Source organism: Eubalaena glacialis, chromosome 1 (genome assembly GCF_028564815.1).
Source record: "Eubalaena glacialis isolate mEubGla1 chromosome 1, mEubGla1.1.hap2.+ XY, whole genome shotgun sequence".
In the NCBI taxonomy this organism is placed as follows: Eukaryota; Metazoa; Chordata; class Mammalia; order Artiodactyla; family Balaenidae; genus Eubalaena; species Eubalaena glacialis.
Genome location: NC_083716.1, coordinates 16,357,069 through 16,373,079, shown reverse-complemented (window position 1 = coordinate 16,373,079; position 16,011 = coordinate 16,357,069). Strand labels below are relative to the sequence as shown.

At 47.8% G+C, this 16,011-nt stretch overlaps 1 protein-coding gene across 1 annotated transcript in view; it reads left to right on the top strand.

The window, feature by feature from the left end:
* Positions 1–14,249, top strand: part of VWA2 (von Willebrand factor A domain containing 2) — a 44,119-nt gene extending 29,870 nt beyond the window's left edge. The window contains 10 exon segments of the mRNA XM_061189664.1: positions 8,096–8,151; positions 9,749–9,856; positions 11,233–11,442; positions 11,445–11,535; positions 11,537–11,726; positions 11,728–11,812; positions 12,874–13,066; positions 13,068–13,225; positions 13,228–13,416; positions 14,077–14,249. Of these exon segments, the coding sequence (XP_061045647.1) occupies positions 8,096–8,151; positions 9,749–9,856; positions 11,233–11,442; positions 11,445–11,535; positions 11,537–11,726; positions 11,728–11,812; positions 12,874–13,066; positions 13,068–13,225; positions 13,228–13,416; positions 14,077–14,249 (1,453 nt within the window).
* Positions 14,250–16,011: the final 1,762 nt, after the last annotated feature.

The following is a 16,011-nucleotide window of genomic DNA, read 5'->3' as shown; positions in this document are numbered from 1 at the left end:
CTCCCAAGTGCTGGGATGGGGCCTGTCCTCCCCACACGTCATGGAGGAGGGGTTGCTTGAGCAGTCTCGAAAGATGTGGGAACCGGGTAGCAGTGGGCAGAGGCATCCAGAGCCGGGAGCCCTGGGAGAGGCTGGTGGGTAGAGTACACTTCATGGCTATGTGCTCAGACTCTGGGGGCATCACCACTAGTGAGCTGGGAACCTCCCGCTGTCTGTTTCCACATTCGGCAAGGGGGTGATAACAGGACCTGCCCCCAGAGGATTGTCAGGAGCACGCAGCGAGTTAATTCGTAGAATGCAGTGACATTGCAGGCTCCTAGAATAATGCATATAGTAGGCTTTTCATCAATCCCCTCATTCAAGAAATGCTCACGGAGGCTCTCCGAAGTTCCCAGCACTGCCCCAGGTCCTGGGGAATCAGCCTGAGCGTCTCGGAAACAAATCTGCTCTCATAGCAAGAGGCAGCAATGAACAAAGTGAATACCTAAATGAACTATTAGGTGGTGGTAAGTGCAATAGGGGAAAGGATGTGGGGTGGGACAGGGTGGGGTAAGTAGAGGGTAGGGTTGCAGTTTTAATTAGAGTGGGCAGGGACCTGGCTGAAGGAGGTGGGGGACTAGCTGAGTACAGGCCCAGGCGAAGCCCTGTGGATAGTGTCTGCTCAACAACGCTGGCTCCTGTAGGCCTGGGTAGGGAGGGCAGGGCCTGTGGAGCTTTCTGGGCTAGGACGTGTGGTTTTATGAGGTCACGAGGAGTAGACATGGAGGGGGAGAAGAGTTCTCTTTAATGAGCTGGCAGCTTGGCACAGTTTTGATTTCAGCAACCCCTTGAGTTCGTAGTTGACTTGGCTTTTTTTTTTTTTCCACACACACACACTGTATTTTATTTTTACAAGAGATAAATAAACTGACACCAAGCATTGTAAATGGATGACCGCAACAAAAGCAACAATGATTGCAATTACCAAACATGAAACACACTCATACTATGTCATAATATTGACATTCAGTCCAGTAATCCTCCACTGTAACAGGTCCTTTACTTTGCAGTGAAAATTGATTTGTATGTTTTTTGCCTTTGAGTCCTTGTGGGGTTTTTTTTTTTTTTAAGTCAAACAGAAAATCACAAAAATTATAATAATCCTCATCAGTTCACTCAGTCCCATGTAATTAATTTTTTTTTTCATCTTGCTCTTTTGTTAGCACTTTTATGAATTCATCAGTTTTCCGTTAGAGTTCTGAAAATGCTTATTCATTCAGTTCAGCAGTATAGTCAGTTACCAGAAACCTGTACTTGTCAGAGTCTTTTCCATGAATTCCTTGAAGATGAAACCCTTTTATAGGAACATGTGTGCAAAAGCATCAGAGTACACCCAGACCTGTCTGTAAATGACAAAAGACTTAAAAATGACCACAGTTAAAGATTTGATGAAAGTTCATAATAATGCAATTGACAAGGAAATTTAGTTATTTCTGAGATATACATTTTAAAGTAATAACTAGAATTATGACATAACATTATACCAGAACATATAAGATTTTTAGAAATTTCATGTAATGTCTGAAACATTTATATTAACATATTTCCATACAAATAACCCAAAGAAAGTTTAGTATTAGTTGGTTTTTTGCTTGTTTGTTTTTTTATACTGCAGGTTATTAGTCATCAATTTTATACACATCAGTGTATACATGTCAATCCCAATCGCCCAATTCAGCACACCATCATCCCCACCCCACCGCGGTTTTCCCCCCTTGGTGTCCATACGTTTGTTCTCTACGTCTGTGTCTCAACTTCTGCCCTGCAAACCGGTTCATCTGTACCATTTTTCTAGGTTCCACATACATGCATTAATATACGATATTTGTTTTCCTCTTTCTGACGTACTTCACTCTGTATGACAGTCTCTAGGTCCATCCACGTCTCAACAAATGACTCAATTTCGTTCCTTTTTATGGCTGAGTAATATTCCATTGTATATATGTACCACAACTTCTTTATCCATTCGTCTGTCGATGGGCATTTAGGTTGCTTCCATGACCTGGCTATTGTAAATAGTGCTGCAGTGAACATTGGGGTGCATGTGTCTTTTTGAATTATGGTTTTCTCAGGGTATATGCCCAGTAATGGGATTGCTGGGTCATATGGTAATTCTATTTTTAGTTTTTTAAGGAACCTCCATGCTGTTCTCCATAGTGGCTATATCAATTTACATTCCCACCAACAGTGCAAGAGGGTTCCCTTTTCTCCACACCCTCTCCAGCATTTGTTGTTTGTAGATTTTCTGATGATGCCCATTCTAACTGGTGTGAGGTGATACCTCATTGTAGTTTTGATTTGCATTTCTCTAATAATTAGTGATGTTGAGCAGCTTTTCATATGCTTCTTGGCCATCTGTATGTCTTCTTTGGAGAAATGTCTATTTAGGTCTTCTGCCCATTTTTGGATTGGGTTGTTTGTTTCTTTAATATTGAGCTGCATGAGCTGTTTATATATTTTGGAGATTAATCCTTTGTCCGTTGATTCGTTTGCAAATATTTTCTCCCATTCTGAGGGTTGTCTTTTTGTCTTGTTTATGGTTTCCTTTCCTGTGCAAAAGCTTTGAAGTTTCATTAGGTCCTATTTGTTTATTTTTGTTTTTATTTCCATTACTCTAGGAGGTGGATCAAAAAAGATCTTGCTGTGATTTATGTCAAGGAGTGTTCTTCCTATGTTTTCCTCTAAGAGTTTTATAGTGTCCAGTCTTACATTTAGGTCTCTAATCCATTTTGAGTTTATTTTTGTGTATGGTGTTAGGGAGTGTTCTAATTTCATTCTTTTACATGTAGCTGTCCAGTTTTCCCAGCACCACTTATTGAAGACACTGTCTTTTCTCCATTGTATATCTTTGCCTCCTTTGTCATAGATTAGTTGACCATAGGTGCGTGGGTTTATCTCTGGGCTTTCTATCCTGTTCCATTGATCTGTATTTCTGTTTTTGTGCCAGTACCATATTGTCTTGATTACTGTAGCTTTGTAGTATAGTCTGAAGTCAGGGAGTCTGATTCCTCCAGCTCCATTTTTTTCCCTCAAGACTGCTTTGGCTATTTGGGGTCTTTTGTGTCTCCATACAGATGTTAAGGTGATTTGTTCTAGTTCCGTAAAAAATGCCATTGGTAACTTGATAGGGATTGCATTGAATCTGTAGATTGCTTTGGGTAGTATAGTCATTTTCACAATATTGCTTCTTCCAATCCAAGAACATGGTATATCTCTCCATCTGTTGGTATCATCTTTAATTTCTTTCATCAGTGTCTTATAGTTTTCTGCATACAGGTCTTTTGTCTCCCTAGGTAGGTTTATTCCTAGATATTTTATTCTTTTTGTTGCAATGGTAAATGGGAGTGTTTCCATAATTTCTCTTTCAGATTTTTCATCATTAGTGTATAGGAATGCAAGAGATTTCTGTGCATTAATTTTGTATCCTGCAACTTTACCAAATTCATTGATTAGCTCTAGTAGTTTTCTGGTGGCATCTTTAGGATTCTCTATGTATAGTAATGTGTCATCTGCAAACAGTGACAGTTTTACTTCTTCTTTTCCAATTTGTATTCCTTTTATTTCTTTTTCTTCTTTGATTGCCGTGGCTAGGACTTCCAAAACTATGTTGAATAATAGTGGTGAGAGTGGACACCCTTGTCTCGTTCCTGATCTTCGAGGAAATGGTTTCAGTTTTTCACCATTGAGAATGATGTTTGCTGTGGGTTTGTCATATATGGCCTTTATTATGTTGAGGTAGGTTCCCTCTATGCCCACTTTCTGGAGAGTTTTTATCATAAATGGGTGTTGAATTTTGTCAAAAGCTTTTCCTGCATCTGTTGAGATGATCACATGGTTTTTATTCTTCAATTTGTTAATATGGTGTATCACATTGATTGATTTGCATATATTGAAGAATCCTTGCATCCCTGGGATAAATCCCACTTGCTCATGGTGTATGATCCTTTTAATGTGTTGTTGGATTCTGTTTGCTAGTATTTTGTTGAGGATTTTTGCATCTATATTCATCAGTGATATTGGTCTGTAATTTTCTTTTTTTGTAGTATCTTTGTCTGATTTTGGTATCAGGGTGATGGTGGCCTCATAGAATGAGTTTGGGAGTGTTCCTTCCTCTGCAATTTTTGGGAAGAGTTTGAGAAGGATGGGTGTTAGCTCTTCTCTAAATGTTTGATAGAATTCACCTGTGAAGCCATCTGGTCCTGGACTTTTGTTTGTTGGAAGATTTTTAATCACAGTTTCAATTTCATTACTTGTGATTGGTTGGTCTGTTGTATTTTCTATTTCTTCCTGGTTCAGTCTTGGAGGGTTATACTTTTCTAAGAATTTGTCCATTTCTTCCAGGTTGTCCATTTTATTGGCATAGAGTTGCATGTAGTAGTCTCTTAGGATGCTTTGTATTTCTGCGGTGTCTGTTGTAACTTCTCCTTTTTCATTTCTGATTTTATTGATTTGAGTCCTCTCCCTCTTTATCTTGATGAGTCTGGCTAATGGTTTATCAATTTTGTTTATCTTCTCAAAGAACCAGCTTTTAGTTTTTTTGATCTTTGCTATTGTTTTCTCTGTTTCTATTTCATTTATTTCTGCTCTGATCTTTATGATTTCTTTCCTTCTGCTAACTTTGGGTTTTGTTTGTTCTTCTTTCTCTAGTTCCTTTAGGTGTAAGGTTAGATTGTTTACTTGAGATTTTTCTTGTTTCTTGAGGTAGGCTTGTATAGCTATAAATTTCCCTCTTAGAACTACTTTTGCTGCATCCCATAGGTTTTGGATCATTGTGTTTTCATTGTCATTTATCTCTAGGTACTTTTTTATTTCATCTTTGATTTCTTCAGTGATCTCTTGGTTATTTAGTAACGTATTGTTTAGCCTCCACGTGTTTGTGTTTTTTACGGTTTTTTTCCCTGTAATTCATTTCTTTTTATTAATTAATTAATTTATTTATGGCTGTGTTGGGTCTTCGTTTCTGTGCGAGGGCTTTCTCTAGTTGTGACAAGCGGGGGCCACTCTTCATTGCGGTGCGCAGGCCTTTCACTATCGCGGTCTCTCTTGTTGCGGAGCACAGGCTCCAGATGCACAGGCTCTGTAATTGTGGCTCACGGGCCCAGTTGCTCCGCGGCATGTGGGACCTTCCCAGACCAGGGCTTGAGCCCGTGTCCCCTGCATTGGCAGGCAGATTCTCAACCACTGCGCCACCAGGGAAGCCCCCTTGTAATTCATTTCTAATCTCATGCGTTGTGGTCAGAAAAGATGCTTGATATGATTTCAATTTTCTTAAATTTACTGAGGCTTGATTTGTGACCCAAGATGTGATCTATCCTGGAGAATGTTCCGTGCACACTTGAGAAGAAAGTGTAATCTGCTGTTTTTGGATGGAATGTCCTATAAATATCAAATCTATCTGGTCTATTGTGTCATTTAAAGCTTCTGTTTCCTTATTTATTTTCATTTTGGATGATCTGTCCATTGGTGTAAGTGAGGTGTTAAAGTCCCCCACTATTATTGTGTTACTGTCGATTTCCTCTTTTATAGCTGTTAGCAGTTGCCTTATGTATTGAGGTGCTCCTGTGTTGGGTGCATATATATTTATAATTGTTATATCTTCTTCTTGGATTGATCCCTTGATCATTATGTAGTGTCCTTCCTTGTCTCTTGTAACATTCTTTATTTTAAAGTCTATTTTATCTGATATGATTATTGCTACTCCAGCTTTCTTCTGATTTCCCTTTGCATGGAATATCTTTTTCCATACCCTCACTTTCAGTCTGTATGTGTCCCTAGGTCTGAAGTGGGTCTCTTGTAGACAGCATATATATGGGTCTTGTTTTTGTATCCATTCAGCAAGCCTGTGTTTTTTTGGTTGGAGCATTTAATCCATTCACGTTTAAGGTAATTATCAATATGTATGTTCCTATGACCATTTTCTTAATTGTTTTGGGTTTGTTTTTGTAGGTCCTTTTCTTCTCTTGTGTTTCCCACTTAGAGAAGTTCCTTTAGCATTTGTTGTAGAGCTGGTTTGGTGGTGCTGAATTCTCTTAGCCTTTGCTTGTCTGTAAAGCTTTTGATTTCTCTATCAAATCTGAATGAGATCCTTGCTGGGTAGAGTAATCTTGGTTGTAGGATCTTCCCTTTCATCACTTTAAGTATATCATGCCACTCCCTTCTGGCTTGTAGAGTTTCTGCTGAGAAATCAGCTGTTAACCTTATGGGAGTTCCCATGTATGTTATTTGTCATTTTTCCCTTGCTGCTTTCAATAATTTTTCTTTGTCTTATTTTTTGCCAATTTGATTACTATGTGTCTCAGCGTGTTTCTCCTTGGGTTTATCCTGTATGGGACTCGCTGCGCTTCGTGGACTTGGGTGGCTATTTCCTTTCCCATGTTAAGGAAGTTTTCGACTATAATCTCTTCAAATATTTTCTCGGGTCCTTTCTCTTTCTCTTCTCCTTCTGGGACCCCTATAATGCAAATATTGTTGCGTTTAATGTTGTCCCAGAGGTCTCTTAGGCTGTCTTCATTTCTTTTCATTCTTTTTTCTTTAGTCTGTTCCGCAGCAGTGAATTCCACCATTCTGTCTTCCAGGTCACTTATCCGTTCTTCTGCCTCAGTTCTTCTGCTATTGATTCCTTCTAGTGTAGTTTTCATTTCAGTTATTGTATTGTTCATCTCTGTTTGTTTGTTCTTTAATTCTTCTAGGTCTTTGTTAAACATTTCTTGCATCGTCTCGATCTTTGCCTCCATTCTTTTTCCGAGGTCCTGGATCATCTTCACTATCATTATTCTGAATTCTTTTTCTGGAAGGTTGCCTATCTCCACTTAATTTAGTTGTTTTTCTGGGGTTTTATCTTGTTTCTTCATCTGGTACATAGCCCTCTGCCTTTTCATCTTGTCTGTCTTTCTGTGAATGTCTGACTTGGCTTTTATCCCAAGTGGATGTTTTGCCTTAGGAAAGCCCCTGCCCTAGAGGTGAGCCCAATTAGCCTGCCCCCGAGGTGAGCAGCCCTGGGTGGGATCTCACCGGGAGAAATGCTCTTTGGCAAGTTTTAGAGAACTTTGTCACGATGGCCCCAGGAGAATCTCCTTAGATGAGGCCATCTGTGGAGCTGCTGCCAGCCAAGAGGAGGGCTTTCTGCCCCAGGGACAAGGACCCCCTCCTCTGTGGTCGGCCCATTGCCCCACAGACTCAGGAGAGCCAGCGGGCGAGGCCCAGAGGGCAGGATGCATGGGCTTTGGAGTGGGAGGTGGAGTTCGGATCCCAGCTCTGCTGTGTTCTGGTAACCGTGTGACTTTGGGCAAGTTAATTCAGCCTTGAACCCATTTCCCCATCTGGAAGAGGAGACTGCTGTCTCTTCAAGTAGCTGAGGACTTGAAGTAACAATGGGGACGGCTGGAGCATGGAAGCCAGCACAGGAATGGTGGCCCTTGTGTTGTCACAGAAGGTTGTCACTCAAACCGACCTCAGAGGTCATTGAGACCAGCCAGTGGTTTGCAAATCCTCCTGAGCTTCGGAGCCTCGTATGGACACTTGTTATGCAGACCAGGAAAAGCACATTTGGGGTGGGGAGGTGGGGCTGGGGCACTGGGGGAGCCCTGGACAGTCCCCTTCCCTCTCCACTGAGGCTCTGAGGAACACAGTTGAAAACTACAGAATTGCTATATAGAAGAGGGAATGGAAGACCAGAGAAGGAAAGTAACTTGCCTGGGGTCACATAACCAGAATCCAGTTGCCTAATCCCAGTATTTCCCACCCCCCACTCATTGTGCTGGCCCCAGAAAGTAACTCATAATAGAAAGCTGTTGCTGTAGTTCAGAGTATTGAACACAGATATCTCTAATTTCTGACATGATAGCCAGCTTCCATTATCTTTTTTTTTTTTAATTGAGTAGTTTGAAACATTTCCTACTCTATGTGCAGACAAAAGTTGGGTAGAATCAGGAAGAAAAAAAGAACCAAGTCTTTCTTGACTTGCTTCTGCATTGGCATCTTGTGTCAGCTTTTAGTGTTTTAAATACCCTCTCCTGTTAAACCTTTGATCTCTACCATTTGTTTCCTTGGGTTGTAGCTGGAAGAGAGTGTTCTTAACCCACCCTGCCACCTGCTACAGGACCACCCGCCCAGGTACAGTCTGCCTCTTGGATTCTCCTCTTCTTTCTGGCCCTGGGACTAGGCTGGCTCCCAAAGGGGCATGTATACTCCTGGGGCAGCGGGTGGGGTTGGACCAAGCTCCAGGGCAGAGGGACAGGCATTTCAGAGGCAGAGAAACATGCTCATGCCATACTCATGCCTCCCTTGCTCAGTGGTATATTTTCACTGAGAAAGGGAGTGAAGGCTTTGGAATTACTTCCTTAACCAGGGCCCCTTGCATTGACAAGAGGCAGAGCAGGGCGTGCACTGAGCCCCAGCTGTGCAGACAGAAAGCCTCACATCTAGCACCAAACTCAGGGTGAGATACCTGAGCCTCACTTTCCTCCTCTGTAAAATGGGGTAACGTTTGCCCCATGTCTGGACTCCCCATTTCCCTGCTCTGGATGATGGGGGTACCATACAAGGGATCCTAGGGAAGATTCAGTAGGTGATGTCCACCAAAGTGCTTCATCAGCTACAAAGTCCCAAGCAAACAGGAGGACTTTTCAACACCATTAAGATCATGCAGCCTGGCTTCCCAACGGGCCCTCACTGCTCCTCACCCCGGGGTCTAGTGCATCTCACTGACCCAGGAGCACAGAAATCACACTGAAGTGTCTTGGCATCAGTGCTTGTGTGGATATGCTACTCCTGATGAGGTCGGGAGTCCGTCCCTCGAAAGCAGAGCCAGAGGCTTTGTGTGCAGGCAGGATGGTGCTTCCTGCCTGGGGTTAGGTGATCCTTCGGGCATCTTATTTTAAAGTTACAACTTGGCTGGTCTCTGACACATGGGAGGAACTGAAAGTGGGGTTGTTTCTGCTCAGAAATTAAAGCTCAAGGACTTATGGTTTTGCAACCAGAGTGACCTGAGTTTGAGTCCCAGCTCTGCCACTTTCCAAGTAGCTGACCTTCAGCACGTGACTTCTGTTCGTCAAGTTTCAGCTTCCTCATCTGTGACATGGCGGTTCACAGTACCTGCTTCATCCAGTTGTATCAGTGAAGTGAGATCATACATGTGTAGCGCTTAGCACAATACCTGGCCCATAATAGCTGCTCAGTTAAAGGCCACTGTTGGTGCTATTATTGAGCCCTCAGTTGTTTGCATGAAACTCCAACTGACAGAACTGCTGGCCTAGGAGCCCAGAGTTACCCTCGATAATTCCTACCTTCCAGAAGTGTATACTTTAATTACAATCATGTGACCACCAAGTAATAGATTAACATTTTTAAGGTATTGGGGGTTTGGACTCCTACATATAAATTTGGAGGTGGGGGGATAGAAATTCAGTCCATAACACGTGTTCCCAGTATCAGAGCCAGGAGCCAGATCCCATTGGCAGATCCCCAAGTGAGCCTATAATTCACACAGGGCCTTACTGAGCCCACCATTGAGTGTCTGTTACCACCTACACCCTAACCCCGCCTTACGTACCTCATTTGCTTTCCTTTTCCTCTTTGCTACAGGTGTTGAGACTAATTTCCTAGTGCATCTGGGGAAAGGAAGGGGTGGGCCCTCGTGGGGCAGGGTAGCCAAACCCCTTCACATCTCTGGGCTGATGTGCCAGGCTGTTAACAGGCATCTCTCTGATAGGCCCCTGTGACTCGCAGCCCTGCCAGAATGGAGGCACGTGTGTTCCAGAAGGACTGGACAGGTACCACTGCCTCTGCCCGCCGGCCTTTGGAGGGGAGGCTGACTGCGGTACGTGTGCACAGGACTTCCCAGACTCTGACTGTTGGGGAGCCGTGGAGCCGGGGCTTCTGCTTCTCACCTGCCACCCTTTTAGCTACTAGGTAGGAACTGGCCCTGGAGTTAGGGCCACCTGCTTTTCAAGTACACCACTGATCTGATGTCTCAAATGATACACTGAGGGTTCCATGAAGAAGTAACTCAGGTGGTGGCGCTCTGGGTAGGACACAACTCCTGGCTTCTTAGCTTTAGAACGGCTGCTGCTTGATCTGTGAGCATCGCGGAGCCCGGCTGCAGGCTGGAGCTGGCCGAACTGGGCCCTGGTTCTGGGCTGAGTCTCTTCTCTCCTCTTCCAAGAAGAGGAGGAGTGAGAAGCTTCAACCCCTTTTGGTTTTAAAACTATGAAATGAAGATTACAACTGGCTTTACCCCCCTACGGTTATGGGAGTTTGAAATAAGATTCTTAGCACAATGCTTGACACATAGGACGGGACTTGTTAAATAGTAACTTTTTAAAAACTGTAGTGCTGGGTCAGTTGGAGACTTATATGGGAAAAAAATATATATGTTGACTCCTTACCTCACAAGCTACACAAAAAATCAAGTCCAGATGGATCATAGATTTAAATGTAAAAGGCAGGGCTTCCCTGGTGGCGCAGTGGTTGAGAGTCTGCCTGCCAATGCAGGGGACACGGGTTCGAGCCCTGGTCTGGGAAGATCCCACATGCCGCGGAGCAACTGGGCCCGTGAGCCACAATTACTGAGCCTGCGCGTTTGGAGCTTGGGCTCCGCAGCAAAAGAGGCCGCGACAGTGAGAGGCCCGCGCACCGCGATGAAGAGTGGCCCCCACTTGCCGCAACTAGAGAAAGCCCTCGCACAGAAACGAAGACCCAACACAGCCAAAATAAATAAATAAATAAATTAATTTAAAAAAAAAAAAAAAGAAGCAAAAGATTGTTCAAAACTGAGAATGGCCAGTGTGTCTACATCTTTGAGCAAAAGATTTGAAAAAAAAAAAAATGTAAAAGGCAAAGTTGTGAAGCTTCTGGAAGAAAACATAGGAGCGTATCTTCATGATCTTGGGGTAGACAAAGATTTCTCCAACAGGACACAAGAAGCACTAACCATAATGGGAAAAAGTTATAGATTCTATTTTTCTTTTGAAAAAGTGGTGAGCTGGAGACACGTGGTGGGAGCCAGGGAGCTCTGTGTCCGGCCGTGTCTAACCCTGTGACCTGCACTGGTCACTAGGTCCTTTAGCCTCTGTGTCAGTGTCCCATCTACCTCCTGGGAGGCAGGCGGCTCCGGCCCCACGTGGCGGCTGGGGGTCCCGGGTGGGACAGTGGTCTGCGTGCTCTACAGTGTGACGGCCGCTGTGATCCTGGCAGCCCCGAAGCTGAGCCTGGAGTGCAGAGCCGACGTGCTCTTCCCACTGGCCAGCTCGGCGGCTGCCACCCCGGAGGGCTTCCTGTGGGCCAAGGCCTCCGTGAAGCGGTTCGTGCCGGCGGCGCTGAGCGAGGACTCCCGGGCGCGCATGGGCGTGGCCCGCTACGGCGCGGAGCTGGCCGTGGCCGTGCCCGTGGGCGAGTACCGGGACGTGCTGACCTGTTCAGGAGCCTCGACGACCTGCCCTTCGGTGGCGGCGCCACCCTGACAGGCCGGGCCCTGCGGCAGGCGGCGGAGCGCCGCTGGAACGGGCCTGGACCGGCCCCGCAGGGCCATGGTCCTGATGACCAAGGCACGCTCTCAGGACCAGATGGCCGGCCCGGCGCATTTCACCAGGGCCCGGGAGCTGCTCCTGCTGGGCGTGGGCAGCGAGGCCGTGCGGGCGGCGCTGGAGGAGGTCACGGGCAGCCCGGAGCGCGTCATGATCTATGCCGGCCCGCGTCATGATCTATGCCGGCCCGCAGGACCTGTTCAGCCAAATCCCGAAGCTGCGAGGAAAGCTGTGCAGCCAGCAGCGCCCAGGTAAGGACCAGCCCTGCACCAAAGCCAGCTGCGGGCCAGCCTCGCCCGACCCGGGGGCCGGCTGGCCAGTGGCAGGCCCTTCCTCCCTTTGGTAGCGACTTAACCAGGGCCTGTACTTGGGGCCGCAAGCACAGCCCGACTCTTCTATATGCTAGCCTTGTGATGAGTAACTTCTCGCTTTACTGGTCAGTAAAATTGGACTAATAGTCGTACCTCCAGAGGGGCTTTTGTGAGGGTTAAGTAAGACAAGCAACATACACACTAGTACACAGTAAGCTCAGAATGTACGCTCAGAATTGTAGGTATTGCTATTTATTATTGTTATTTATTATTGTTAATAAGGAGTTCTCAATCTTCAGTCTTTAGCTGAAATGTCGCTCCTCAGAGGAGCCCTGACCCCATCCTTACCCACCCATGTCGCCCCTGCTGGTCCCTCTCATAGCACCCTGCTCCTTTCCTCCATGGCTGCTCACATAGTTTGTAATTCTTTGTTGGTTTCATGTTTGTCAGCCGATCAAGGACAGGCATTGGCAATTTTGTCCACATGGTATAATTAGTGGCTTGTATACAGTGCACGGCACATGGAGGGCACTCCGTAATGGCATAGATGAGGCCCCAGAGCTCAATGGCTTACGCACAGTGGACGTTTATTCCTCTCACATAACAGTTCAGAGGTGAGCGCCCAGGGCGCCCAGCAGGGTGGCTTGGCTATCTTGTGGTTCCACCTCTAACTTCAGGGTCGCTGTTTCTCAGACAGCAGGAAGACGGCAGAGGGGAAGTGGAAGGCAAGCAGCTTCCTTTTGAGGACATAACTTGGAAATTGCACAATTTCTTGCAATCACAACCCATTATATAGAACTTGTCATGTGGCCACACCCGGCTGCCAGGGAGGCTAGGAATGTGGTCTAGCTGAGCATTCACGTGTCCTGCTGCCATTCTAGGAGAGGGTGGAGGACGGATACTACAGTGGACAGACAGCAGACCGGCTGACCTGGGCTCCGCTCACCCCAGCGCAGTCCTCACTTTGCTGCCCCCTGAGGTCCACTCTGCTTGTTCTACAGGCTGCCAGGCCCAGTCGCTGGACCTGGTCTTCATGTTGGATGCCTCGGCCTCTGTGGGGCCCGAGGACTTCGCCCAGATGCAGAGCTTCGTGAGAAGCTGTGCCCTCTGGTTTGACGTGAGCCCTGACGTGACACAGATGGGCCTGGTGGTGTATGGCAGCCGGGTCCAGACAGCCTTTGGGCTGGACCCCCGGCGCTGCAGCGCTGTGGGCCAGGAGCCAGGCCCCCTACCTGGGTGGGGTGGGCTCGGCAGGCACGGCCTTGCTGCACATCTATGACAAGGTGATGACGGTCCGGAGGGGCGCCCAGCCTGGTGTCCCCAAGGCTGCGGTGGTGGTCACGGGTGGGAGGGGGCAGAGGACGTGGTCGTCCCTGCCCAGAAGCTGAGGGACAGCGGCGTCTCTGTCTTGGTGATGGGCGTGGGGCCCGTCCTGAGGGAGGCACTGCGGAGGCTCACAGGTCCCCGGGACTCCTTGATCTACGTGGCAGCCTACGCAGACCTGAGGCACCACCAGGACACGTTCATCGAGTGGATATGCAGAGGTGAGTGGGGGGCGATCCACACCCTCGGGGCCGCCTCCAAGGGAGGACCTCAGCCCGAGCCTTCATGTACATCATTACAGGGACAGCAACTCCTCCCAACTGCCGGGCGCTTTCCACGTGCCGGGCTTTATGCTAAGTGCCACACTCACACGAAACTCTGCAGGAGGCATGCACAACTGTCCCCATTTGACATTTAAGGTGCAGAGAATTTAACACAGGCACTTCTTCCCAAACTTGAGAATGTGTGCACCCCACTTAAAAAGAAGACGTCATTAGGATACCCATAGGACCCCGGGTTGGCACTGACCTTGGTAGGAGCAGACACAGCCAGGACAGCCTGACTCCAAGCCTTCCTTTTGCCAGTGACATCCTTTCCACTTTTTAAAAAGCATGTGGCCATAATAATAACAATAAGCACTGCTGTGTGCACGGCCCGTCCGAGAGAGGGAGTCTCTGTACACGTGTAGGAAAGCTGGGTGGAAGTCGGGTCTTTGACCGGCCATGCAGTATGGGGCCCAACTAACCTGTGGCTCAAAGGTCCATGGAGCCACTGAGATGTGTAAGACTGCTCTGGTGGCCTCGCCTCTGTACTGGGCTTCCTTAGAGCGGGGTCTTTGGGGCCAGCCCAGGCTGGGCCTGCTGGCACGTGCTCCCTTGCAGAAGCCAAGCGGCCAGTTAACCTCTGCACACCCAGTCCGTGCATGAGCGAGGGCACCTGCGTCCTGCACAACGGGAGCTACTGCTGCGAGTGCCGGGATGGCCGGGAGGGCCCGCGCTGCGAGAGCCGTGAGCGGGGCGCCTGTGTGCACTCGGGAGCTGGGGTGCTGTTCTGAGTCCTCCTGAGCCCCAGGGTCACAGCCAAAGGAGGCTCTAGGGCATCAGTGGAAGGAATCAATCATTTGTTCATTCATACGGGAAACATTTAGTGGGTGCCTCCTACGTCCCAGGTGCCATTCTAGGTACGGGGAACAGAGCAGGAAGCAGGACAGAGAGAATCTCTGCCCTCGTGGAGCTTCCATTCTAGTGAGGGAGACAGCAGACAAGTACAGCACGTAGTGTATTAGATGGTGCTGAGCACACTCTAATTGGTGAAAATTGATGACTGGGAGGGAGGAGCAAGTGGGCCCGGAGTAACTGGAAGGCAGGCAGAGGATGTGGGCACGGGTACAGGTGGGTGGGTAGATGTGGCGGTGGAGGTCGGTGGGAGTTCCGAGCGTTTCTGTTTGCTCAGCTGAGAGTGAGGATGGGGAGACATGGGGGTTGAGGAGCGGAGAGAACTAGTAACTGTCCAGGGGAGAAGGGGACTAGAGTTAAGGACACAGAGAGTGATTGCTGGGCAGCACTCTGGCCCACCTGTGGCCGCTGTTCATGCATTTAAAGTTAGAACAGCAGCGGCAGCCAGAGGATGATTCCCATTGGAGCCCTGGGTTTTCAGGCACTGGTAGAGGTGGGCTTCCTGATACCAGGCGTGATGTGAGGGGCACCTCTTCCTTGGCTTACGGAGTAAGAGCAAGGCATGATGGGGCCCGTGAGGCAGCTAGTTGGTTGAGAAGAGGACTCAGACACTCCTCGTGTCCTCAAAGTTCACTTCTTTCCCAGGGGCCTTGAGAGGAGACGCCCCCAAGGCACGTGGCCCCAGCCGAGAGCCTGCAGGAGGGCAGCAGCTGCCCCCCTCCCAGCTGCTACCAAGAAGGCCTGGGTCCCCTGGGTGCTGAAAGGGGGCCTGCCCTCAGCGGAGCATCCCGTCTCGTGGGGTCCTTTGCGTGTCTGCCTTCAGCCCTGTCCGGAACCCTCCTGCCCACTCTCCTGACACAGGGCGAAGAGAGGGCCCCGGTGCAGACGCTGCTGCCTAGGGACGCGGTAGCAGCTGATTTCCCCCCTAACGACGATGTTGAAAACTCTTCAGGTGTAAGTACTTACTTTGCTGACCTAGTTGAGCGCTGCTGAGCTGGTGTCATCTGCCACCTTTCCCCTGAGGAGGAACAGAGGAACCTGGAGGCTTTTGATGGCCTGTTTGAAGCTCACTTTTCCCACAACAGATGCTAAGTAGAACGTTGTTAGGACAGTCATGCCCAACAGCAGGCAGTGACGAGAGTGTCACTCGGACCCCTGACGTGATGGCATTTCAAGATAGAGGGTGGACCTTTAAACACATCTTTCTCCTAAGATGTCCCAGATGGATTCATTCTTAGTTTGAAAAGGGGCTTGAGTGGCATTTGTGACTTTTGGTGACTGGATCCGCGTCTGGGAGTTGGAAAGGCCCCAGACTGGAAGGTGACTGATTAAGCAGCTGTTTGCCCTTGGGGGAGGGACTGAGTGTGCCAACAGCCCTGGTCTCGAGGGGCCACGTGAGCTGGGCCTGGGCACTGGGCAGCATTCCCTTTGAGGGGCTTCTCAGCCTTTACTTAGGAGGGTTAATTGCAGGGTGTTTCTTGAGTGCTTGTCTTACTCTGCCCTTTGGGGGCAGAAAGGAGTAGAATTCTTTTTTTTTTAATTAATTAATTTATTTATTTTTGGTTGCATTGGGTCTTAATTGCTGCACACGGGCTTTCTCTAGTTGCGGTGAGCGGGGGCTACTCTTCGTTGCAGTGCACG